The sequence below is a fragment of the Seriola aureovittata genome, chromosome 11 (assembly GCF_021018895.1).
Source record: "Seriola aureovittata isolate HTS-2021-v1 ecotype China chromosome 11, ASM2101889v1, whole genome shotgun sequence".
Lineage (NCBI taxonomy): Eukaryota > Metazoa > Chordata > Actinopteri > Carangiformes > Carangidae > Seriola > Seriola aureovittata.
The window spans coordinates 27,138,633-27,164,059 of record NC_079374.1 but is presented as its reverse complement, the minus strand read 5'-3'; the positions used below and the strand labels follow the sequence as shown (position 1 = coordinate 27,164,059).

Below are 25,427 nucleotides of genomic sequence, written 5' to 3'. Positions count from 1 at the left end.
CCCCCCCCCCCCGCGCGCAGAAACATTATTTATTTGCACAAATTTGTAATTTGTGTGCACAGTTTATCAGTTTTAGTGAATACATGTTATTTAAAAAATGTTATGTTTAGCCTTCATAACTCCGTCCTGGCTCAGTAGGATTGACAGTTAAAATGGGTTTTAACCTGAACATGGCTGTATAACCTGGCGAACAAGTAAGAAACACACAATCTGTAAAGGTATGGATAGTCCACAGGACAATCTTGTGATTTTGGAATGTAGGCTATATAAAAAAGTCTGCAGTAGGCACACGCCAATTCAAGTTTTTCAAGTTACCATTAACTACAAACATTTTATAACGGTTTGCTCCAAATCCTGTTGAAACAGCCACATATTTCCCAAAATATTGTTTACTGACTATTTCCCAAAATGATTTCTCTTCAGAAAGTTAACGACATGTTTGGGAACTGTCTCCGAAGACCGCCGGAAAATACCGAGAGCCGCAATGCCTGCTGGGAAACTACAAACTCGACAAACCGCCATCTTTCTTTATAGCAAGTTATTAGAGCAAAACAGTTACCACATTCGAATGATTATTTCTCCAAAACAGAGGCGCTGAAGCAGTTCCATTTGGTCAGTTACTGTAAATAACAAGTTTTAAGAGGAGCAGGTGGGACGGAATTTCAGATATTATTAATATCCCAGCTATAAGACAGTTTGGTGTTAGCGCTCGACTAGTGGAGGTGGTTAACATGGGCCGCTCTCGGAGCCGCAGCTCGTCTCGGTCCAAACACTCCAAAAGCAGTAAGCACAGCAAGAAACGGAGCCGGTCTCGGTCGCGGTCCAGAGACAGGGAGAGGTCAAAGAAACGGTCCAAGTCCCGAGAATCGAAAAGGAGCCGGCGCAGAGAATCTCGTTCACGTTCTCGATCCACTACAACTTCGTCCCGTAGAGACAGAGCAGCTTCGCCGCCGGAGCGCATCGACATCTTCGGCAGGACGCTGAGCAAAAGAAATGCCCTGGACGAGAAGCAGAGGAAGGAGGAGGAGGAAAGAAAGGCAGAGATGGAAAGACAAAGGAAGATGTGAGTATATTTTAACTAAAGACTTAGTGCATAAAACGTTACATAACATTACCCGCATTGAACTTCAATATGAGCTAAGCTAAATGCTAGGGTGGCTGCATTCAGTTATATAGATTACATTAGCTCTTTGCGCTAGCAAGCTAATGCTAACAAGCTAGCCGCCGAAGCATGCTAACGTCAGCTAGACTCTGCAGGGCCCTAGCTACACAGGGGAGACTATTATCCCTGTCAGAACCGACAGTTTCCCACGGGGGCCAACTCACCTCTTCACTTTGATTGTACATCAAGTTTTAGTTTTACTAAAAGTTTTTAATATGCTTATATTTGGTTACATTTACTAATATTTGGATCTTAATAGAAAAGACTCAACGATAGTAAACTAATTCAAGTAATGATTTGTAACCTTACCAAGCAACACAACTTTGTTCAGGTTGTGATGTATTTGTTGTTTGAATACCTTCAAATGTAAAATAAAATATGGAGTAAACCTAGTATATAGCTAGACTGTGTTTGGGTGTATGCAGGGTGCGATTTCTAATAAATTCATGTTACCTATAAATTTAGTGAAGAATTTCTCTCCTGGTCTGACCATGTGCCTGGTGCTTTCCTTATGTGCACATATGGGGGATGCGATCATACACAATAGTAGAAGATTTTAAATGCCAATTTAACATGTCAGAATTAAGCCCCCCCTTAAACTTCCTTTCAGTACCATGGATAGTGCCACTTTGCCTAAACACTTATTGATAAACTTCAATAATTAATAGCAAATGTTCTCAAAATGCAATATAACAACGTGGTGTCACCATAAAAATAAATAGGCTATTGTCACAGGAGTGTAAACGCTGACAGAGAAAGCCTTTTCCCGATTCTATTGTTGTTTGCACTATAGACTGTTCCATGGTTGGACTGGTCATTTGGAAATCTGAAATGCCTGCTAGTGCAAATGAGACATTAAAGGGTTTCTGTCCACTGAAACCCTAGAGGTCTTTTAATTTGAAATGGCCATGGGTTAATACAAAATATAGATTTTTGTACAAAAAATACAAAATATTGATTTTGTATTAACACATAATGCAGTAATTTAATCCATAACCAAGTATACATATCAAACAGAGGGAAAAAAGGCCTGTTACCTTCTACAGGTGAGGTAATTAAAGGCCCATGTCCCCCCTTGAGGACATATACTAGAAAAAAACTGTTGTTGTTCTGCTGTAAACCACCTCAATAATTTTAATAGAAACTGTTTGCACCAAATCAGTTTGAAAGACCGATAGTCAATGGAAAAAATCCAACACTTTGCTAACTGACCAAAGGTGTGACCTCACTCCCGCAGTGGTTAGAAAATAATTTATAGTTTTGATAGTTCCGTAAGTCATTTATCAAGCAACAGTGAGCGAAAACAATTTATACCATAAATATAACTTTTATCATGTTTTGGGCGCTTGTTTGATTTAGATAAGGCAGTAGAGGCTTTTCTGAGGGATTGAGTAGTATCAAATATTAAATGACAAACTGAAAAAATATGACAAATTCTCTGTGGAATAGTAGTCGTTAGCAGACTTACATGGAGGAAAAAAAATAAATATAAGAAATATGGGTGTAATGATTCTAAAACTGGGACTGAAACCGCGATACAAATATACATGATTACATGTACGTACATGACATGGTTATCAGGCGATGCTGATAAAACTCAAGACTGTCACCAATCGACATCCTAAAATACTTAAGTGGTTGCAACACATAATGACCACTGCCCTTTTGTTGTTGGACAGGGAAGCTGCAATTGTGTACCTGTGTGTGTGGTAGCCAGAGGCACACAGACACCTGAGATCTGAGGCACTGTCTCCACACCTGGCCTCCTGAGTGGCTCTTTGTTTTTTTTTTCCTTTCCTGTGTAATGGCCACAGGGCCACTTAAACAGGCACACAAATGTACATATCAAGATCCAGAGACTTGCTAGAGAAGGAAGGACTTGGTCCTGGGTTGGATAAGGATGCTGGTTTCCTACTGGCTGACAGGATGAAATCAAATCCAGGGAATGTAGTTTGTGTGTTTACAGTTGTCAGAGGCAATTTGAGAACACACCTCCTAACTCCTAATAGCTTCCTGTTCATAGTACAGTTTTGGGGAAAACAAGAACAATTCAAAAAGCATTTTGGGTAGGTACACAGGATGACAGGTGACCTACATTAACCTTTCAGTCTGCTGCTGAACTGGACAGGTTCATTCACTCACACATGGGTGGTAGGCTGGCATAGGAAGTGAAATTTCCTCGCATTTGGAATACTTCGACTGTGCTGTATGCACCCAGCCTTGGATTTGGACACAACATAGGTGATTTTACATACGTCATCTGTGAATGTGAGGGTAAACATGGAGGTTAAAGATTTGCCCAATCTGCTAAAAGCCCCTGTCCCCTGCAGCTCCTCATATTACCAGTTCATTGGGGCTGCATTTTCTTTTACCACATCTCCTCTTTCAACATCTGTCATTGATCCTCTGGCAAATTGGCTCTGAAAAATGTCCCATTGCCACACTTATAGTAAAAGTATACACTATGTGCTATATATATTATAGTTGTGATGTAATACATGCAGTGATGAATTCTAATTTAACATGAACTTTTGTAAAGGTTGAGTACTCATTGTTTTGTTGACCTGTAGCTCATTACCGTTGACAATTTCTTTTAATGTTTATCATATGTTAGCATCTTCTCCATTGCAGTTGTGCATATGATGCCAGACAGAGCTAATCTAAATGCAGATTTTACATTGGACAGGAGCTAGCTAAGGTTGATGTTCAGTTTTTCTCCTGCTCTGTGCTCTAGCCGGCAGCAGGAGATCGAGGAGAAGTTAATTGAGGAGGAGACGGCGCGGCGAGTAGAGGAGCTGGTGGCCAAGCGGGTCGAGGAGGAGCTCGAGAAGAGGAAGGACGAGATTGAGAGGGAGGTGCTGCGGCGCGTCGAGGAGGCAAAGCGCATCATGGAGCGACAGCTTCTAGAGGAGCTAGAGAGGCAGCGGCAGGCTGAGCTGGCGGCGCAGAAGGCCAGAGAGGTAACGCTCGGTCGTTTGGAACGCAGCCCCTCCCTTCCCTCCATACCCCTGCACCCTCTCACCTCCCTGTCCCCATCTCCCTCCCAGTCACCTGCTCTGACTGGTGCCTACCTACAGGACATGCAGGGTTGGTGGAGGTGGAGGGACCCCCCACCCCTCCCTGTTTACTTTTCTGAATGTAACCCAGCCATGGTACAAGTTTCACTGCAGGGAGGGTAGATGCAGAGCCTGGAAGTTCATCCTACAGGGAAATAATGTATTTATTGGTCAATAAAGTATTACCAATAATTCATCCACACACAACGAACTAAATATAATATATTGAGCAAGTGGAACCATGTTAGTTTGAGAATCTCTTTACTAATAAGTACTGCCTGGAGCTGTAGCTGTAAAAATTGATCCTGGCGTCAGTGTTATTTAATATGAAGTTTGTGTGTGTGTCTGTGTGTGTGTGTTTGTGTGTGTGGGCGTGTGTGTGTGTGTTTGTGTTAGTACATACATGGTCATTTCTCACAATTTCAAATACGAGAGATGAGAAACTTTATAGGACCACTTGTCCCTCACTGCGGAGCAAGGCTACCAATTATTCAAAAATAATCCAACTTTATACAGAGTGTGCACACAGTAGAATCTGCTCCTCAGCTGGTGTTTCCATAGTATATTTATATTTAATTTCCTCGCAGCCTCTGCAAGGCTTCAACCGAGAAGCTAGAAGTACGGGACTTCTGGTTTTTAACTGCTTCATACTTGAAGCAGGTATGTGAATGTGGCCACTGTTAATTGTAGTGTCTCAAGGGGATTTCCTAATGTGTCGGTGAGAATTTGCCATGGCAGGGTTACAAAAACTGACTGACTCTCATTCTTTTTCATCTTTTTTTCTCTGATTCGGTTTGATCTTTTACTTTGATATTTGTATGTGTCTCTATTAATGTCTGTAAATAAGAGCTTTCTTTTTTTAAGATGACGCTTGTATTTTCCAGTCACTGTCCATCACTGGTCATTTTTAAACATTTCCTGAATTCCTATAAATTGACAACTAGCTTAGATGAAGTTGTTTTTTTTTTATGCACAAAACAGCCATGTTTTTATGTGTCAGGTCAGCCAGCCTACATTCTAGTAAGAAGGCCGATCCTTTACCAGCCTCTATAATACAGTTGTCAGAGGAACCGTCCCAGGATTCCTTGAAGTTAATAAAAGCCCCATTGCTTCTTTTTCTTCCCCGTTTTTGGACAATAACGGTAGACATCTGTATGACAGACCCTCTCTCCCACCTCACCAGGCGTCATTAAGAAGAGGGGGTTTGTTTACACAACAGTAATAATGTATTATAGATGAGAAGGACAGCTAAAGCCCAGTGACCCTGACTTGCACACGGTGCAGCCAGCGGCTTGGTACTAATAGGGTGAGAAATGTAGTCTGAGCGTGCCACCTTTACCTACTTGGACTTATTCGCTCACTTCTCTCCTGCCTTTGGCTCTGTTGCTACCTCACTGCTCTTTGTAAATCTCCCACTCTCAGTCCTAGACACTGTTTATCGATGCAGCTGGTAGCTTTAGCAAAGCTATTCTATAACCAAAAGGTCAAATTCAGCCTTAAAGTATTTAGTTGATTAACGGTCAACTACATGCCAAAAATGTAATCAACACAATACCAGTTTAGTCTTTAATGGGATTTTTTAAATATGATTGGAAATTTCCTGTCTCTGCTACTCTCACGTTTCAGTCCAATTTTCTGTGTGGAACTGTTAATCACATTTGTTTAATTCACAGACAGTTTGCCCTGTCCAGCTTCTTTGCCACTCCCTTACTTTCTCTTTAACACTCCTTATTTTGAGAGTCTTCTGTTACATGGCATCTGCTTTGAGATACATAATGATGGACCACTACATTTCCTGTTTCCTGTTTGATAACATTAAGTATCTGTGGTCTAACTTTTATCTGTTAATATATATTCTTTCTAATTTTCATTATTTCATTCAGATAAAGAGCCTTTTCTCCCTAGAAAAACTAATGTACTGTGTTTTTTTTTACTCATGACTTGCTTCTCCTATAGGGCTGCTGCCAAGTTTGATATTGTTATTTGTAAATACATTTGTGTTGTTTTATTTTGGAAACACAACTCACCACCTTCCTAACTAGCACTTGACCTGAGCTGGCCTGCAGCCTTTCAGCTCACCTGTGACTTGTGTCCTGTACTGTAAGTGTACCGTGGTCCGGTCCTCCTCGAACACACACAGACACCTATTTGTACTGTCGTCACCTTCACTCTGGCATCGTCTCAGTGGGGACTGAACCTCTAAAGAAAAGGAAAATAAAAAAAAGCTGCAGGCACAGGCTAAGCAGTACAGAGATCAGAGTAATAAAGAGGAATACCACGGGCGCGGTATGGCAGAATCCCCCATACCTACTTACCCTCCCTCCCACCCCAGGAGCGCTTCTCTGTCTCTGCAGGGGCCACACAGTCCGGACGAGACAGTAAATATTCAACCGTTAAATGCCGAATGGTTTCACCAGTTGTGTAGGTACACAGGCAAGGAAAATGCGTAGGTATACGTGCATTGGTGAGCCAAAACTATTCCCTCCTTTATTTGTATCCTTTTTTCTTGCTTATAATGATGTTAAAAACAGCAACTGTATTTTCTTCTAGATTGTATTGTCTCTCAGTTTATATCTGTCTTCTGTTTATGAGTGTGATGAGTGGGTTTCCCCCCTTTGAATTCTTGTGTAAATTTTAATGTCTTTCACAGAAATGCAGAGAGTGCCCTAGGTGTGGCTTAGCTTTTAATTTTTCCAGGAGGGTATTAACAGCAGTAGAGGTAGGGGGAAAATATAGCGGGTCCATTTTTCACCCACAGTTTCTTTATGCTTTTTGCCTCCACTATGTATTTTTAAAACAAGTCAGGCTGCAAAGAATGCCACAGTGTGGTCATGTGCGAGAGGCTAAACAAAGTTCTCTGTGGTGTGATGAGTTAGGTGTGTGTGTGTGTGTGTGTGTGTGTATGTATGTGTGTGCTGGTGGTGAGTGTGTCTGACAATTAGAGGGCAAGCGTGTGTACGTATGTACATAAAGTGCTTTGTGGCTGTAGCCTCTTCGTGCACTAACATGGCACTGTGTCACCCGTTTAGGAGGAAGAAAAATCTAAGCGGGAGGAGCTGGAAAAAATCCTGGAGGAGAATAACCGCAAGATCGCCGAGGCTCAGGCCAAGCTGGTACGCCCTGCTCTGTGAACAGCAGCTTTCTGGACATTTCTCCCATTTCTGTCAAACTCATAACCCTCAGTGTAATTGTTTTTGCATGCTGCGTTGATCACAGACCAAATGAGTAGCACTATTCATCCTTTCTGAACACAAATACGTCAGTGGTTTATACAGCATTATAACACAACGAGACGGTCGCTTTCTCACTTGATTTACTTTTCATTTTTATATCATATTTATATACAACATTTTTTTTTGGGTGTAATTAATTTTGCTGATCACATCCAGTGATTAATAACATCACTCATTAAGTGCAGTGAGAAAAGCTCTCTGTTCAGGTTTGTGTCTGTAAATGCAAAAATCTGTCTTCCACTGATTGAGACCTTTTCATTCAGTTTTGATGTGGACAAGCTGAGACTGTAGTAAATGACTATACATAAAAAAAGAAAAGCAGACTCTAACGCTGGATCTTAAGGGGGGGATAAAGAAAATGTCGGCAGCTTGTGGGCTCTCGGTTTGAAGGACATTGTTCTCTGTCCTTGTCTGACCTTACTGTTTATGCTGCGCATTTGCTTCTCTGTTTTCTGACAGGCTGAAGAGCAGTTGCGAATTGTGGAGGAGCAGAGAAAGATTCATGAGGAACGCATGAAGCTGGAGCAGGACCGTCAGAAGCAGCAGAAGGAGGAGCAGAAAATAATCCTTGGCAAGGGCAAGTCCAGGCCCAAGCTCTCCTTCTCCCTCAAGGCTACTGAATGACACTGCTCCCCCTTCGTCCACATGTCATGCCCTGCCTTCATCCCCATCCAGCTCTCCCTCCTCATCATCCGACCCCCATCCTCCTCCTCTGTGGAACGCTCGCTTCGTTTTGGAAGTGCTGAAGGAAGGCCGAGGAAAGGGGTGCAAACCAAACTTGCTCGTCCTCGTGAAGGCCCCTGTCCCTCTCTGGGCTTGAAGAGGAGGCAGCTCTTCGCCCACAAAGGACCTGACTGCTCCCTCCATCCTTCCCATCCCGACCGCACAGATGACTTGTTTGCTTTTTTTTTCAGTTTTATTTTCATTTTTAGGGAACTCGAACTTTTGATGTAGAATGCTATAACATGTCCCTTGCCCTGTAAGTCTTAACTCTGGTGTAACAGCGAGCAACTGCGCACCTGTGCTCTTCTTACATGTCTCTGCAGCCAGCAAACTACAATAGAATGCCAGTCCCTGATATAGAAGAGTATTGTCTAGTTTGTCTAGTTCAGCTTACTGTAAAAGCTCATGTGCAGCCTGGGAGTTGGCGTGTGGTTTTCCTGTGTTTTTTTTTTTTTTTTTTTTTTTTTTTTTATATATATAAATAAGATCCTTAAAGTGGCCGGCGCAGTGGTAACAAATCACAGCACGGCCTTTAAAAGCACAGTGAACTTCCCATCCAGCTGACAGGTTTGTGTCTTCCACCTTACTTCCTGTGCCCATATGTTCTGCTCACCATGATAAATCTACAGCTTCATCTCTGTCTGCCGTGTATATTCTTTTTTTAAATGACATAGCAGCATGTTGTCCGGAGAGGAAACGTAAAGCTGTTGTTAGATTCAGAGTTGCTGCAGTGTGAGTGAACCCAGTCTTGACTCCCAAGCTGCCCATGACTGAACCACAAACCTTCAACAGGATACGTGTCTCATCTATGATAAGGGGGCCTGTGGGTAATGGGGGAGAGAGGACATTTCCTGTATGATGTAATGTTATTAGCCTTGCTGTGATGTGCTGACTCCCACTCCCCACTGCTCCCCAAGTTAAGATTTTGTTATGAAATTGATCCACACTTGGAAAACAAAAAATGACAGTCATGGTAAATACTTGAGCTTTGTTTTATCAGACTCTTTGGGAAAAACGGTGAATTGCACGAAAAACTCCCGACCATATACTTGATGTTCTGTCCCTGAGTTTTGTTGTAGTAAATTAACCTGGCAATGCGCCGCACTTGGTAAGTCTTGATTCGTAGTGGATGGACAAGTTCAGGTAAGATCAGGTTTGGGGTTAGTGTGAGTGTAAGTGTGTGCGTGTTTGTTTGTGTGTGTGTGTGTGTGTGTGTGTGTGAGAGAGAGAGTGAGAGTGAATGAGTATGTGTGTGTGACTGACTGAGGCTGACCTCAGGTGGGTATAATGACTTTTGTTTTGTCGTGGGATTTTGAATTTGTCATGTAATTTCCCCCCCAATTGTCAAGGGACTGAACAGTTGAGTAAATTCATCGAATGCCTAAACTGCTCTGTGTGTGTGTGTGTGTGTGTGTATCAAGTTCTTCATTCACTGATCAGCTATTCACTGAGGGTTTAACTACAATAAGTGAAAGTTAGAGGAAGTGGAGAGATAACACACCTGAACCCGGTTCACCAGACACACCTGAAGTTGTCTTTTTGACCTGGTTAGTGACTACATTGAGTGTTTTGGTGAGCGGGCCGGTGCTGACCAGCGTCCACTCTCTGACCCTGAGCCGTGCAGGAGCGTCATCAGCGTCTGGTCAGAGTCCTCAGGTGCAGTTGGAGACTTGTTCCGCCGCTGAGAAAAGACTGAAATCATCTTAAACCCGCCGTGGGTTGTTGAAACACGGCCTCCTCTCCTGGATTAAAGTCGACAATTACCTCAGCAAACACACGGCTATCCGTCTGTCTGCCGACCGACCTGCAGACCTGGTTTAATGGGAAAAAAACCCGACTCTGCAGAGTCCGGACCTAAATGTGGTTTGGTTAAGGTGCAGCTGAAGATATTAATGTGAGGAGTTATTAATCTCAGATCACCACACTAACTTTCCCTTAGTAAACATGAGCCGCATTTGACTTTTTTTTAATAACCGTCACTCCGCCGTCCGTGAGACCGGCGGAAAAGAAGCTGGAAGTCCCGCACCCCGGGGACTCACCGACCCCGCGGAGCCCGAGCCGCTCCGGTGCGCTGCTGAATCAACAAAGCTGCACCGCGGCCCGTGTTCTCTCTGTCCCACCGCTGTCAGTCTCTCTCAGCGGCTCAGCTCAGTCCAGTCGTGTAAATAAAACCAAGGGTTTTAGTTTTAAATACAGTGGCCTGTGAAAAGTTTTCTCTCTCCCACAAACGAAGAGAAACAGCTGAAATCTGAGTCTGGTGTTTGAGAATTAAAGAAAAAAAATGAAGAAAGGATCAACTATTTTTGAGGTAGGCTACAGCAATTATAACAATAATTAATAATGTTATTTTTAAATGTAGCAACTGAAAGTCATTCAAACTTTGAGTTCTTGGATATTTGTGCGCTTAACATGAAGGGAATTAACAAAGTTAGTAACGAGGAGAACTTACATTGAATCAAAAAGTCCTTTCCTGTTTTCAAGTGTCAAGCCCAAAGAATTAGCAGGTAAGTGATTGTGTGTGTGTGCGTGTGTGTGTGTGTGTGTGTGTGTGTGTGTGTGTGTGTGTGTGTGTGTGTGTGTGTGTGTGTGTGTGTGTGTGTGTGTCGGCCGCGCTGGTCTTCAGCAGGAAGGATCCCGCAGCAGTTGTTGCCTGTCGGACGGCTTGTTTGAGCCTCGCGCAGACAGGGAGGAAGAGATTTAAAAATAAAGAAACTCGAGCTGCTGCTTCGCTGTCATCCACAATTTTCACTAAAAATAATTTAAGGACACAACAAAACTGTAAAACTTCACATACAATTAAAATACAGAGACTGTGAGCTCCACGACCCACAGTCCACAGTTAAGACACTTTAAATGAGACTTCAAGAATAAGCATGTAGGAATATTTCAAAGTGAATAGGCCATATATATATATATATATATTTATACTAACGGGTTTTTCGGCCATTCCTATTATTTGAGAGGACTAAAAGTCAGTTTAAACTCTCCTACCGTTCAAATCTCTGACAACTTATTCCACACCGTCTACTCAAGTCTGTAGGCTAATAAACCCCGAGATTTCCCGCCGGTCTGCAGCCAGTAAAAAGTGAAATATTAACTTCATAAATATTTGGTGAAAGTCGGAGCCGCACATGCCAGTCTTGTTAAACTAATAGCCCGCCTTTAACCCGGGTTTGGATGAATTAAATTAATCTAATGTCCTCGCAGCTGCAATAAACATCGAGTGTGTGGTGAAAGCCTGCGCCCGGCTCTGTGTTTATTCCAGGGCCGCGGAGGAGAAAGGTGAGCCCGGACTCCTCACTTATCTCCCCGGTGTTACATCAGCTTGATTATCGGCTAAGCAAACAGCCACGAACCGCAGCGGCTGCCTTCAAAACGCACTGATCGAATTAAGTCGTTAAAAAGTGCCAAAACTTCACACAATGGGAGAGCTGTAATCTACATCTGACAGAGGTGTGTGTGTGTGTGTGTGTGTGTGTGTGTGTGTGTGCGTGTGCGTGTGTGTGCGTATGCGTGCTCGTCAAATTAGAGGCCACTAACTAAAAATTCAGTGTTTGCAAGAGGTGTGAATGTGTGTCATTCCAATTAGGCTTTGAAGGAACTTTACTGCAGGCCTGAGGTAGTCACCTTTCATCAGCTCAGTGGAGCCATTAAACTACAATATACAGCCCAGTCATGTCAATAATAATATTTAAAGTTCATGCTGTAAAAATACACTTAAAAATAAAAATGCCAAACCTTTTCCAGCTACTAGAAGTTTAAAGAGAAGGCAAATTCACATTTAAAACTGCCTCTATATTAGGAAAAAATATTAACTATAAATACTATAATGTTCTTACTTGTTTGTCATAAATTAAAATACTTTAGTTTGTGATGCTGAAGTTTGATTTCGATGTAAAACTGAAGATATTTGCAGTGTTTCCGGTGACTGTCCTCGGCTGTCTCTGAGGAGGCTTTTCCGCTAGTGGGCGCTCTTGCCTTTCGAAAGAACTTGAGCCGCTCTATATTGCACTCAATAGAGACACATGCAGCTCTGTGGCTCTATACCGTCCCGTGCACGAGCCTGATGGGAGCAAACGTTGTCTCGTTGTTTTCATTACGGGCCAACCACACTAACTATAACCCGCCAGAAGCGCGTTTCGTTGTCTGAGGGTTACTGTTGTGTTTTGTAATGTTTTTCATGAAGGGCAAAACTGGTGAGAATTTACATAAAGTCTGTAGTTAAGCTGCTGCCGCCTTTTACAGCTGTTTATCACTGATAGACATTATTTTTAATTGTAGTGTCATTCACCTTTGTTATCACTTTTTGTCTTAATATTACTCCTGATTATGGCTGTGGAGGCTAATATCATGTATCACACTTTTATTACGTCATAATTAGACAAAAATGACATTTATTGATGTTATAATCTAATTAATCCATCTGCCGATTAACAAAAGTAGGATTGGGCTGCGTGTGTGTGTGTGTGTGTGTGTGTGTGTGTGTGTGTGTGTGTGTCGTTCTGCTCACCACTAGTCACCGTACTGAACCAGTTGCCCCCTTTGACTGACAGCAGAGCTCCTATTGACTTTCCCGCCGAGGGACCAATCAGCGGCGGCGAGGGGCGGGGCCTGGGCATAACCAACTCCACCAAATATTCACAGTCGCGGTCCCTTGCAGTTACTTTCCATCCAGGTTTCGGAGCATCGCTGAGGCTTCATCTCTCCGCCTGTCTGCGGGCGTCTGGGACGGATCTGCAGGATTCAGCCGCAGCACTTGTTTTGGGGCCTATAGTATGAGAATTTTCATTCCAGCTCCTTTGATTTCTTTCATTCTCATATTTGATCATTTTCTTAATTTTGACCATCCGACCTCATTGTTTAGCCTCTCTCATTTTTCGGCTGCTGTCATCCACAGTTTGTTGCTCACCACCACCAGCACCAGCTGAAAGGGGAATATCTCACCATTCCACCACCAGCCATCACTGTCCTTTTCTCTGCTGCTGCCGCCGCTGCTCTGGATTTTGGCGTTGGTACTGCCGGACTTTAACGCAGGGGGATTTATATTTGTATTGATTTCCATCTGCCGCCCGGTCCACAGCGGACACCGCCACTTTTTCTCACTGAGGGATGTATCACAGCGGGGTGAAGTCTGCGCTCTGAGCAGGGGAGAATATTAACGCACTGTCTGCTGAATGAACTACTGCCGTGCGCCTTTGGTTTTTGTAGCAGGTCTCTCATCTGGAGATGCTCTGACCGGGGTTTGTGGTCCGTGCGCATCCCACTGGCTCGGGATATAAAGTGAAGAAATCAGCCCTTTGTGGAGAGCTTGTCGTCTGATTTTTTTGTCGCACAGATTTGGTTCTTTTGAGACGGATTGTGCACCCGCTCGGAGGCGCGCAGGGTTCACCATGGGGGATTCGATGTGGAGATATTATTTTGGAGTTTTGTTTATTGCCTTCAAAGTGGACTTGTGCCGGGCGCTCATCCTGGAGTCCATCTACTGGAACACAACAAATACCAAGTAAGTGGAACACAAGTCGCGCAGATTAGTACTGGCTCCAGTAGTGCCGTACGCCCTCCGCGTGTGGAGACTGTTTCACACCAGACTCCGTTGAAAAATCAGGCAATTTAATGTTTATTCTTCGCCGCCGATGGTTTGCGTGCGTAAAATATCAGTTAACACACGGTAGCTGAGCACACAGTGAGCACAACAAAGAGCTCTCAGAGAAGCGTGGTTTCAAATTTGAATTTATTTTCCTCTGTTACGCTCTCAGTCTTTTTCCACCGTGCACAGTGGCGATCTGTTGGACTCGCGTCTGGAAAGTCAGATTTTGTCTAAAGAAACACAGATCGGTTGCTCATCTGTTTCCCGACTTTCCCTGCGAACCTTAATGAGTCGTAAAAATCTAAAATCAATCAACCACCCGCTCCGGAGCTGAACACCACACGTTTTCAACTGAGTTTAGGTTTTTATTTCTGAGAAGTATCGGGCTTTGACCGCACGGGAGAAATACACACAAACCGTTCAAGCCATCGCACTCACCCAAAAACACCTGTCAAGATAAAGAGAAACTAGTCGGCTCTTGCGTCATTAGTTTACTGTTTAACTGATAAATTGACTGTTTGTGTCCTGTCGCCGTGGGGGAATATTTACGCGCAGTGGACGGCGATGGGCCGCTCGGCCGTGCGTTATGATGGCACTCAGCAGCACACAAACCCGCCTCAGAGCAGGCGGCTCGGCGGTTATGTGGGATTCATCTATTATTTGCTGTTATTGGCATATTTCTGCAGAGTTGGTGAAATATGTGTCAGGCTTTGGTTGTGCGCAGGGGGGGTAAAATTAAATTTTGAAGGTAATTTTACGCTTCGCTTCCTCGGTCAATAATAACTTCGGCTCGGCGTATTACTATTCATATTTGTAACAGGTCTGAGTACGTTTTACGGAGCAGACATTTGAGGCTGGGTCGAGCTCATTAGCAGGCCCCTCTGTTCCCCCGCTGCTCTGTTTGCACAGGCTCAAATTTAGGATGTTTTTATCCTCACAGATGAAGATAATATTAAAGAGAGAAACAGAGGAGAAATGAATCCTAGTTGTGCTTCAACATGACGAGGCGGAGGCTTCATGGAGCTGGCGGGACGCTCCACCGGGCCTCTGCTGGGTCCACATTCTGTGGGGGACACAATAACATAATTCACTGAGTAAATCTGGATTTTTTTAAAAAGCAAATTATGCTGGGAAATGTTTAGAGGGATGAAAACTTTTAATAGACCGCCGTGCGCCTCCGACCCGCTGCTCTCCAAACCGTTTCCAACCACGTCGTGCTGCTGTCAGACGCCCGAATATAAAGCGTCACAACAGTGGAGCTGGGTGCGTTTGGTTGCGGGGGTTTCAGGATGTCCCGGACACGGTGTGTATGTGTTTTTTCATGAACAGGCTACATTAGCTGTGACCTTCTGCGGGTGATCATCAGGGTGAAAGGAACAAACACAGGCCTTGTACCTTAATTCTCCTTTCCTGCCTTGTTCTTCTATCACATCCACTGATCTGAGATAGGCTAATGCAGACCATCCGTTGGCTTCATGTCCCTGCAGGCCCAGAAAAGGCGGTTAAACTCTTTTCTTCAAAAAAAAAAAAAAAAAAGGTGTCTTTCTCCTCCTCTACACCCCTGGTCGCAGCCCGGCGGGGGGCGCCGCTCTTTGTGGCCGTTTCGTCACGGCCAAACTCCAAGTCACTCAATAATTCAGCTTTTGGCTCCGGTACAGCCAGAAAGCCCCTCTCCTTCTCTGTCTGCTGTTTGTCCTCAGTGGAGGACGTACAATAGAGACGTTATGATGGTCTCACAGGCGTCTCCTGCTTCTAACTGCTGAAAATGAGCAGTAACCTGTGGCGCGCAGAATCACGGGCTTTGTGTTGTGAGTGTCCCTGTATATTTGCTGCGTCGTCCGTCGGACTCAGCTCCAGTTTTCCTCATGCTGCACCTCCGGCCTTCAGCCCCTCCACCGCCACGGCCTTCTGTGCGTCGCCTTTACATCCAGGCTGTGCGCCTAATGACGCACCAGATTACAGCCCGCTTTAAGCTCACTTAGAGATAGAGGAGAAAACGCATTTTTACAGGTTAATATCTGTGCAGGTTCCTGTAGCGTAGACCCCCGTCTGTAGCCTGTAGCGCCATTTGATGACCGTTTGACCTCAGTGGAGAGACTGTGACACACAAACACTCAAATGGTTTTAGCAGGAGACATTTGCTGGAGTCTGATGTGCAGAGAGACTTCACAGTAGCAGATCACATCAGAAATAAACCCCGCAGAGATCATATATGTTTGAAGAATGTCCGCACACAGCAGGATACTCAGTCTTTTTCTATATAGGGACCAACAAGTCATTTTGTGCTCCACCTTTCTCACAGAGCCGGAGCAGAATCCCCTCTCCATTTTGCAGCTGCAGTCTCTGCAAAATTAGTCTGTCATTTCATTTGGCGACTCACTTCTGATTTTGGAAAGAGGGGAAAAAAAAAAACAACAAAAAAAAAACACATCCACCAAGTGCGTCCACCCTCAGAGTCTAAGCTTCAGGCTGCCACAAATGCGTCGGGCATTCCGCAGAATTAGCTGTGCATGTGCGCATTCTTTACGTTCTGTCTGGGTGAGGAGTTCAGAGAGAAAAGGCCACGCAGTGATATCATTGTGTGCTCAGACACCTCCGCCTTTGTGAGCTGAGTTTGTTTTAGCGGCTGAATGAGAACAATAACTTCATCTAATCCTCTGAACATATTTCGATTTCCCTCATTACTCATTACTCACAGAGGAGATGATGATGATGATGAAGAGCAGACAAATTAGTAGAATTTAAAAACTTTGAGACCTCTCATGTTTCACACTGAGGGTTTGTCTGATCGATAAGTTTCCTGTGAGCATCAGCTGAATCAGTGACACACACACTTCTACCCTCCTCAGGCCTGTGTATCACTTCTTCCTCCTCGCTCACAGGGAACCTCAAAGTGGGAATATTTATTCAGCAGGTCAGCAATATGCTCAACAGACCCGAGACGCTGCTGCCTCTGCGCCGCTCCTTTAGTTTGTGTTAGTCCTCCTCTTTGAGTATTCAAGGAAGGATGAATGTTGGAAATGTGAAGGCTCGGGGCCAGTCTAATGCCTTTGTGTGTGCGGGCTGGGGGAGAGGATAAAGAAATAGCTAGGCACTCTCTCTCTCTCTCTCTCTGTGTCTCACTCTGTGTGAGTGTGTGTTCATGAAGTGTGTGTGCATCTGTTAAAAAAAAAAAAAAAAAAAAAAAAGCAGCCCCTCCACAGAGCCTGTGGCCATGTCAATTAAATGTCATTATTGTTTGCGCTTTACTAGTTTACGGCCCTTATGCATGAAACTCCAGAGGTAAAAAAAAAAGAGAATGACCCTTCCACCCCCCCTTACCCCAATCTCCCCAACACACACACATGGACAAGTCAGATCACACCACACACACACCTCCTTCTCCTGGTAATCCATTTTGTAGTTGGGAGGGAGAAACAAAAGAGAGGCCTGCTTTACATGGTTTATGTAAAAGGAGCGCTCCCGCTCCTCCACTGCAGTTCATTAAGAGATTACATAGAAGCCCAAAGGCCCTTTGTGACCGGGCAGTGACGGGGGCACCTCTGTGGGTACTTCTGTGAATGTAGGGGGGGGGGGGTAGAGAGAGAGGGAGGAAGTGGGAGAGAGGGGGTGGGCATAGAGATGCAGGTCCATCATGAATGACTGATGAGGCCTTGTGCTGAATTTTGTAACGATGCCCTCCCTCTTCCTCCGACCATCCCTCCCTCCAAAATCCCCGCAGTGCTTCTAATTTTGTCGTTTTCTTTTCTTCAGTTCTTTCTGGAGCCGAGAGAGAGAAAGATCAGTTGTTTTAATTTAGCTACATCGACCGGCGACAAGGCTGAGGGAGGAATGGAAGGAGGGAAAGTGAAATATCCTGCCATGTTCGACAGAGAGTTCACACTGCTGGGGTTAGAGAGGTTGACGTGGCTCCTTCCTGATTACTGCCAAGAGAAAAGTTTATGATTAAAATAGAGTAATAAAAGAACAGGGAATGAAAGAATAGGAAAAAAGCGAGAGAAATGAAACAGAGAGGGAGAGAAGAAAGCATCGGGGCCCCTTAGGGTGAGGAGGATAATTATGTCTAGGCCTGCTCAGATCCCATAGGCCTGGATTACAGGATGAAAGGTAGGGCCGAAGGCACGGAGCACAGGCAGAACCAGAGAGAGGACAAAGAGGGGATAGGGTGACAGTCAGCGTAAAGACCTCCGTCCCCTCAGCCGACAGAGGGCGAAAGCCGGGGCGCTGCCAAGAACTGTGGGTGGATTAACCCTTACTATGCCCCAGCTTGGCCTTTTTGTCTGCCACCATAATGAATCCTTGCATTGCAGCTGGGATTCAGAGTCAAACAGTTGCTCTTGATCTGCAGTAAATATTCACCCTCCCCTCACTTCACTCTGTTTTCTCATAACTTCAGGGCCACAGGGAGAGAATGGGGGGGGGGGGGGGGGGTAGAGAGAGAGGGAGGAAGTGGGAGAGAGGGGGTGGGCATAGAGATGCAGGTCCATCATGAATGACTGATGAGGCCTTGTGCTGAATTTTGTAACGATGCCCTCCCTCTTCCTCCGACCATCCCTCCCTCCAAAATCCCCGCAGTGCTTCTAATTTTGTCGTTTTCTTTTCTTCAGTTCTTTCTGGAGCCGAGAGAGAGAAAGATCAGTTGTTTTAATTTAGCTACATCGACCGGCGACAAGGCTGAGGGAGGAATGGAAGGAGGGAAAGTGAAATATCCTGCCATGTTCGACAGAGAGTTCACACTGCTGGGGTTAGAGAGGTTGACGTGGCTCCTTCCTGATTACTGCCAAGAGAAAAGTTTATGATTAAAATAGAGTAATAAAAGAACAGGGAATGAAAGAATAGGAAAAAAGCGAGAGAAATGAAACAGAGAGGGAGAGAAGAAAGCATCGGGGCCCCTTAGGGTGAGGAGGATAATTATGTCTAGGCCTGCTCAGATCCCATAGGCCTGGATTACAGGATGAAAGGTAGGGCCGAAGGCACGGAGCACAGGCAGAACCAGAGAGAGGACAAAGAGGGGATAGGGTGACAGTCAGCGTAAAGACCTCCGTCCCCTCAGCCGACAGAGGGCGAAAGCCGGGGCGCTGCCAAGAACTGTGGGTGGATTAACCCTTACTATGCCCCAGCTTGGCCTTTTTGTCTGCCACCATAATGAATCCTTGCATTGCAGCTGGGATTCAGAGTCAAACAGTTGCTCTTGATCTGCAGTAAATATTCACCCTCCCCTCACTTCACTCTGTTTTCTCATAACTTCAGGGCCACAGGGAGAGAATGGGGGGGGGGGGTTCGGACAGGAGGATTACACCGGGGCGGCCACTGTGGCTCTGTTTTGTCCCCCACACACACAAATCCAACAATCCAGAGGTTTAAACACAAAGTCTGAGAGAGAGAAGAGGGAGAGGAATGAAGGGTCATATAGAGATATGCAGTGACAGGAGGAGAAACACAGAGAGAGAGAGAGAGAGAGAGAGAGAGAGAGTGAAGGACAGGGTATCTAACTTTCTTTTTTTACTGGTGACAGATGCAGTCATTATAACTCCAGGAAGTAGGTCCACAGTCCTCCTCCTCCTTTTCCCCTTCCTTCTCCTTTTTTTTTTTTACTTTGCTCTGTTTGCCCCAAACATTTCCTTTCTCCTCCCCAAACCCCACACACACACACACACACACACACCCACACACACACGCACACACACACACACACACACCTAAACTAAAAAAAGACACAAGAACCTAAAGGCGAAGAGAGGCGGTTAGAAGACAAGCGAGAAAACCAGATGCCATGTGACAGACTGACTCGACTCCCTGTGAGTGTCACCTGTGTGTCTGCATCAGCAGTGACTGTCATTCACTTCACTTTCACTTGCTTTTAAAGCTGCCCTCAACCTGAAACACACACCTCTGTATTTCACAAAAAGATCATTTCATAGCTGCGTGTTGCTTGTTTTGTAAGTTTGACTTTCAGCTCCCTCTGGATTGTATCATCCACTTCAGTGCAACACAATTAAACATCCACTAAAGAGCAACTGCACACAAAAGTCGTTCCTTTCTAAGAAAAGCCGAGCGCTTTGTGATGCTGTCTGATTTCGCCGTGTTGTTATGAAAAACGGTAAAAGCTTTTTTTTTTGTAGCTCTGACAGAGACGTGGAGATTATGAGGAGCGAGTTTAGGCAGCTGTGACTGTTCTCACCTTCCCACCAAATGGCCTGACGGTGTGGTTGGAGATGAGAGAGATGAGGCAGGCTGATGGAGCTGACACAGCGTGTGCTCAGAGCAGTTGGTGTGTGTTTGTAGAGGAAGAGGAGGAGGAGGAGGAGGAGGAGGAGGGACAAACAGTGATCAGAAAAAGGAAGAAGAGCAGTGCTAATGTATGTGTCTCTGTCCCCTGCTGTCCCTCCCCCTCCCTGGTGCTCCTGCCACCTCCTGTGATTATACATTCTGCAGGGTTACACTTTTCCACAAGTGTTGCCCTCATGGGGAAGAACAAATGGTGCATGACACGACCGAAAAGAAGTGCTACAGCAGGCCCGCCACTCACTGGGATTTTCTTTTCATCTTCTTTTTTTTTAAATCTATTTTTTCAAGTCTTCTTCAATAGTATTGTCTATAAAATGAAACAATGCCCATCCTGCGTCTTGTTTTGTCTAATGATTAAATCAAACTCCACAGATATTTAGTTTACACTGGTCTGAAACAGAGAACAGCAGCCAATCCTGATATATTTTTATTATTTGATTTATTTTTGTTTGATAAATGACTTTACGATTTACGATTTACGATTACTGGATTTTTGTTCAGCTGATTGATGAATCTTCACCTCTGTTTTTTAGTGTGACTAACGTGAAGTTTTACAGCATTCCTGCTTCAAGATATTGTCTTTGTCAACTCACTGACATTTGTGGAGTCAAACGGTCACATGATTGTTTTTATTACCTTTGAAATCAGCAGGAATTTTCCCATCTACACACCCAAATAGTTTTAACATTGTTAGCAGCCGCAACAACGAGGCGTGTGTATGTGTGTGTGTGTGTGTGTGTGTGTGTGTGTGTGTGTGTGCATGCTACTGTAGGTGGTTTTGAGGACTTTGAGGCAGGTGTGTTGACAGGTGTCACGGCTGATCCCATCTCAGGATGGTCTCTATAGTTTATGATTACAACACACACACACACACACACACACACACATGTCACTAAACACAGCTTCACTTACTTTTGTTATTTAGTCACGTATTTCACCCAAATGTTTCAGTCTCAGATATATCTAACATCCACGTCCCTAAATTCACTTAATGACTTTCTGGAAAACAGGAGGGGTGAAGGGCCTTGAACTAAGGTGGGGGTCTGCGAGGGGGGGGGGGTCAGATGCATTTACAATCATGAGTTGCCGGGGCAAGCTTTTATTTGCTTCCTGCCCCCTCCATCCTCTCTCCCTCCTTTCCCTCCTCCTCTCTGTCTCAGCCTCTGTGTAACCTTGTGCACTTGGTGTTTTGTTCTAATGGCTGCCATCGAGCCAGGTGTCTGGAATCTAACACACACATTTACCCATTGCAAAACACAGGCAGGGGAGGAGACAGAGCGCAGGAGGGAAGTGCAGAACTAATTAATGAGTGTCCGACTCAACAAAGTCTCTGTTTTCATCACTTCTGTCATTCCTTCAGTGTTTTCCTCCAGAACCGTTCATATTTGCCCCTAATCAGCCTCTTGGCAGCTTATCTTTAAACCCACATTCAAACAATTTCATCCTAATTTTTATTGAAGGCTTTCATTATACAGCACTTTGCTGTAAATCAGCTGATAAAATACAAGAGAGTGCTGTGTGTTAGTGCGGATTTTGTGGCCCTGGTTAAAGCAGATCGCATCAATATGTTACTGAACCTTAAAAAATACACAGAACACTTGTGTGTGTGTGTGTGTGTGTGTGTGTGTGCGTGTGTGTGTGTGTGTGTTGGTGTGTGTGCGTGTGGCATTAACATTGTGTTGGTTTAATCATGTTTGATCTCTTGCTAGCAGCCAACTTCCTGCAGAGATAGCATTCATGCTATCAGAGCAGTTCTGATGTCCGGGTTGATAGTATTATCAGGGAGGTAAAATCTGTCATCAGAAATGATTCATCTGTTGTACAGCATGTGTGTGTATGTACAGTAGGTGTGGGCCTGTGTCTGTATGTGTTATTGTGTCGGGGCCTGACATCCTACGTTTATTCCAGACACTGAACTCAACCTAAAGCTAACTGTAGCTGTGTGAATGTGGTGTACACGCTTCTTGTCTGAGGGTGAGATTGACTGATATTAATCTCAGATCTGTATGTTAAATCTGCATCTGGATCCAGGACATGTTTAGCCCACACTAGCATACAGACAGGCAGCAGGGGCCACAGCTAGCTTGGCTCTAAAGCAGCTTTATTTACACGCTGTATCTAATGAACCTGGACATGAATAGAAATGTAAATGTTGGTTTTAGGGTAAAAAACAAATTAGATAAAACATGTTAATTACATATGTTTGAACTCAGACAGAGCCAGGCTGACCGTTTTTCATACCATATAAATCTGTAAAGTGAGGCCCTGTTTTAAGAGGACAGTAGCATCATACAGCCATCAACACATGGATCCTGACGAGCAGAGCATGATGGGACGAGACGATAAGGACGCAGAGCTGTAGGACAGGGATCTTTGTGTTGTCGCTGTGGAAGCAGAGTAATGAAGCACATCCAGATCAACCTCTTTAAATCAGTAATGGCCACCACGAGATACGGCACACGCACAAACACAGACGCTCAATAACTCGCACAGACATTTAGAATAAGCACATGAATAAATGCATGCTTTCACCCCTGTATATACACATGAACAAGTGCTTCCAGCCACACACACACACACACACACACACACACACACACACACACACACGGTTAATGCGTACATCCAGCTCCTCAGTATTTTGTATAGAAGTGAAGCCCTTGAGGACCTTTCCTCTCTGTGCTCCACTTTTCCCCCTTATCCCTTCCTCCTCCAGACACGCGCACACACACACACACACACATATGATAAGATGATGCCAGATGGCGCTACAATGCATAGGCGTACATACCTATCCTCTCTCTCCCTCTCTCTCTCTCCGTCTGTCCGTCACTGGACACACTGCACCACCGCTGAGTGTGTCCCCAGGGGGCAGAAAAAAAATTTGCTCGGCCTAGTTAGTCGCTTTGTATGTGCATGTGTTTGTGTCTGTCTGTGTGTACGTGTGTGCATGTGCTCATGCCTATAGCAAAGACGATGATGCGCGCTAGAAATAACATGTGTGTCTGTATCTGTACGTTTGAAAGACAAAGAGGGAATGTGACAGACGTGTAGAGGAACAGAAGTGAGAGCACAAAATATAAATATATTTTTATTTTGTTTTAGCACACAATAAAAATAATACTATATTTTTGTTGTGTGCTCTGTGTTAATTATGAATCGGCTTTGCCTTGTCACCGGTCTCCTGTGAGGAGGCTCCCCTGCCACCCTGCAGTGGCTGTCTTTGTAGTTTAAAGGAAAAGACGAAAACAAAAGCCTGATGCTGGGGTTCGGTCCTCGCCGAGAGAGCAGGAGACTGTGCTGTTTTCTGTCTCATCGCTTTTCAAATCCACGTCTCCTCTCCTGAGCATTCTTCCAGGAAAAGGGGTCGTAGTTCACCTTGGATCCAGAGCCCGCCCGCACTTTAAGACATTTGTATTTTTCAGTTTTTTGCTTCTGAAGGGTGAGCCAGAAAAACTCTGAAACAATAACTGAAAAAACTATGCAGGTTCATTAATAGTTCATTTGATCATTTATTAATCATGTCAGTCATTAATCAAGCAACATGTTGAGCCTGTATGTCATTGTAAATCACACATCTTTATCTATATATAGATAATATCTATGTGAACTTTTCACTCAGTAAAACTGTGACGGACATTTTTTAATAGTTTCTGACATTTCATATCAATTAGCTGATAACCTGAAAAACAACCTGACAGATTCATCATTCATCAGTCATCATTCATCATGACTGCAGCACTAGAACCAATGAATTCCTAAAATACATTCACTGCAGCTCACACCAGGGTTGCAACTGCTGATTACTTTTTCTGTTGATTAATCTTTTTTCATTTAATCAGTTTAGTTTGTGAAATTTCACAGTGGAGAAAAAATGGCCATTAGAATTCCCATTAGTCTGAGGTGACGTTGTAAAATACTTTATTTTATCTGATCAACAGTCCAAAGCTCAAAGATATTCACTTCACTGTCACATGAGAAAAACAGCAAATGATCAGCTTGGTAATGATCAGCAAAATGATGCAGATTCATTTTCCGTCAATCCAATAATTGACTAATCATTTTATTGTTCAGCTCTAGCCCCCCCCCCCCCCGTCCATCCGCACACACCAGAGCCACACAATACCACAGGTGTATATGATCCACATGTTAAACATAAACACTGACCAGATGTTTGCATCATTTTCATTAGTCAATATTTACAGTTCATCCCTGTCTCTGTGCTCATGTCAGTTTTCACAATGTGCCATAAAAAGCCTCCTGGGCGTCCATGGTTAACATTTCAAATTGCATTCGAGCGTGGGGCAAATTCATTTAGCAGCTACGAGGTTTCACCTCTAACTCCAGCTCCAGCTGTGAGTGTGTGTGAGAGAGTGTGTGCAATCACAGGAATGCTGCAGGGGTTCTCAGCACTCGGAGACTAAATGGCAACATTATTTTACTTTTGGGAAGAATTTAGGGAAATTCAACTACTCTCCCAGACAAACCCCTCCAGGCTCTCTGGCTGTGTGTGTGTGTGTGAGTGTGTGTGTGTGTGTGTGTGTGTGTGTGTGTGTGTGTGTCTGCTGCTGTTCCTGTTGTTGTAAAATTAACGAATCTTGGCTTTTATTTATTGTTAATTTTCTGTTAATTTTGTGTTCTAAAACTGTTCTGCCATTTCCCTCGCATCCGCCGCGTCACCTCTGTTCATTTATCCGGTTAAATATTCCCTCATTCCATCGCTGCCACAACAAAGAAGAAAGCTCTATGATGATGGGAGTTGTTTTTCTTCACACACAGTCACACACACACATATATACACACATTATCCTTCATCTAAAATTCATGGACACAATCAGTAATTATCACATCAATAATTGAGCTGACTCTCTTTTTCTCTTTGTAAGATATAGAGAGGCTCAACAGCAAACACTCCAACGTACAGTGCACAGTGAATGAGTCTTCATCACTTCCTCTGCAGCTGACTAACCCTCCTCCCTCTCTCCTGTTGTTCCTGCCTCTCCTTTCAGATTCGTGCCAGGCCAAGGCGTGGTGCTGTACCCCCAGATCGGGGATAAATTGGACATTGTATGCCCGCGCGTGGATGGCGGCTCGGGTGACAGTGTGGAGTATTACAAGGTGTACATGGTCCCCAGGGAGCAGCTGGAGAGCTGCACCATCACCAAGGCCGACACGCCGCTCCTCAACTGTGTGAAGCCTGACCAGGACGTCAAGTTCACCCTCAAGTTTCAGGAGTTCAGCCCCAACCTGTGGGGTCTGGAGTTCTTCAGGGGGAAGGACTACTACATCATCTGTGAGTACTTGTTCACCCCGTTCATGAAGGGATAATAAATTAGGACTTGCATAATTTAAGGGGTAAAACAGCCTTGAACGGTTCA

The 25,427-nt window shown here is 44.4% G+C and overlaps 2 protein-coding genes across 2 annotated transcripts in view; both read left to right on the top strand.

The window, feature by feature from the left end:
• Positions 1-498: 498 nt before the first annotated feature.
• Positions 499-9,564, top strand: arglu1a (arginine and glutamate rich 1a). Its single transcript, XM_056389301.1, has 4 exons — positions 499-1,063; positions 3,897-4,122; positions 7,248-7,331; positions 7,911-9,564. The coding sequence occupies exons 1-4, from the start codon at positions 732-734 to the stop codon at positions 8,073-8,075; spliced, it is 807 nt and encodes a 268-aa protein (XP_056245276.1). The 5' UTR covers positions 499-731; the 3' UTR covers positions 8,076-9,564.
• A 3,270-nt stretch (positions 9,565-12,834) lies between these two features.
• The window catches only part of efnb2a (ephrin-B2a), a 28,017-nt gene continuing 15,424 nt past the window's right edge, over positions 12,835-25,427 (top strand). Inside the window, exons 1-3 of the mRNA XM_056389218.1 lie at positions 12,835-12,947; positions 13,072-13,677; positions 25,059-25,342. Coding sequence (XP_056245193.1) covers positions 13,565-13,677; positions 25,059-25,342 — 397 coding nt within the window. The 5' untranslated portion in view covers positions 12,835-12,947; positions 13,072-13,564. The remainder of the gene's footprint in view (positions 12,948-13,071; positions 13,678-25,058; positions 25,343-25,427) is intronic.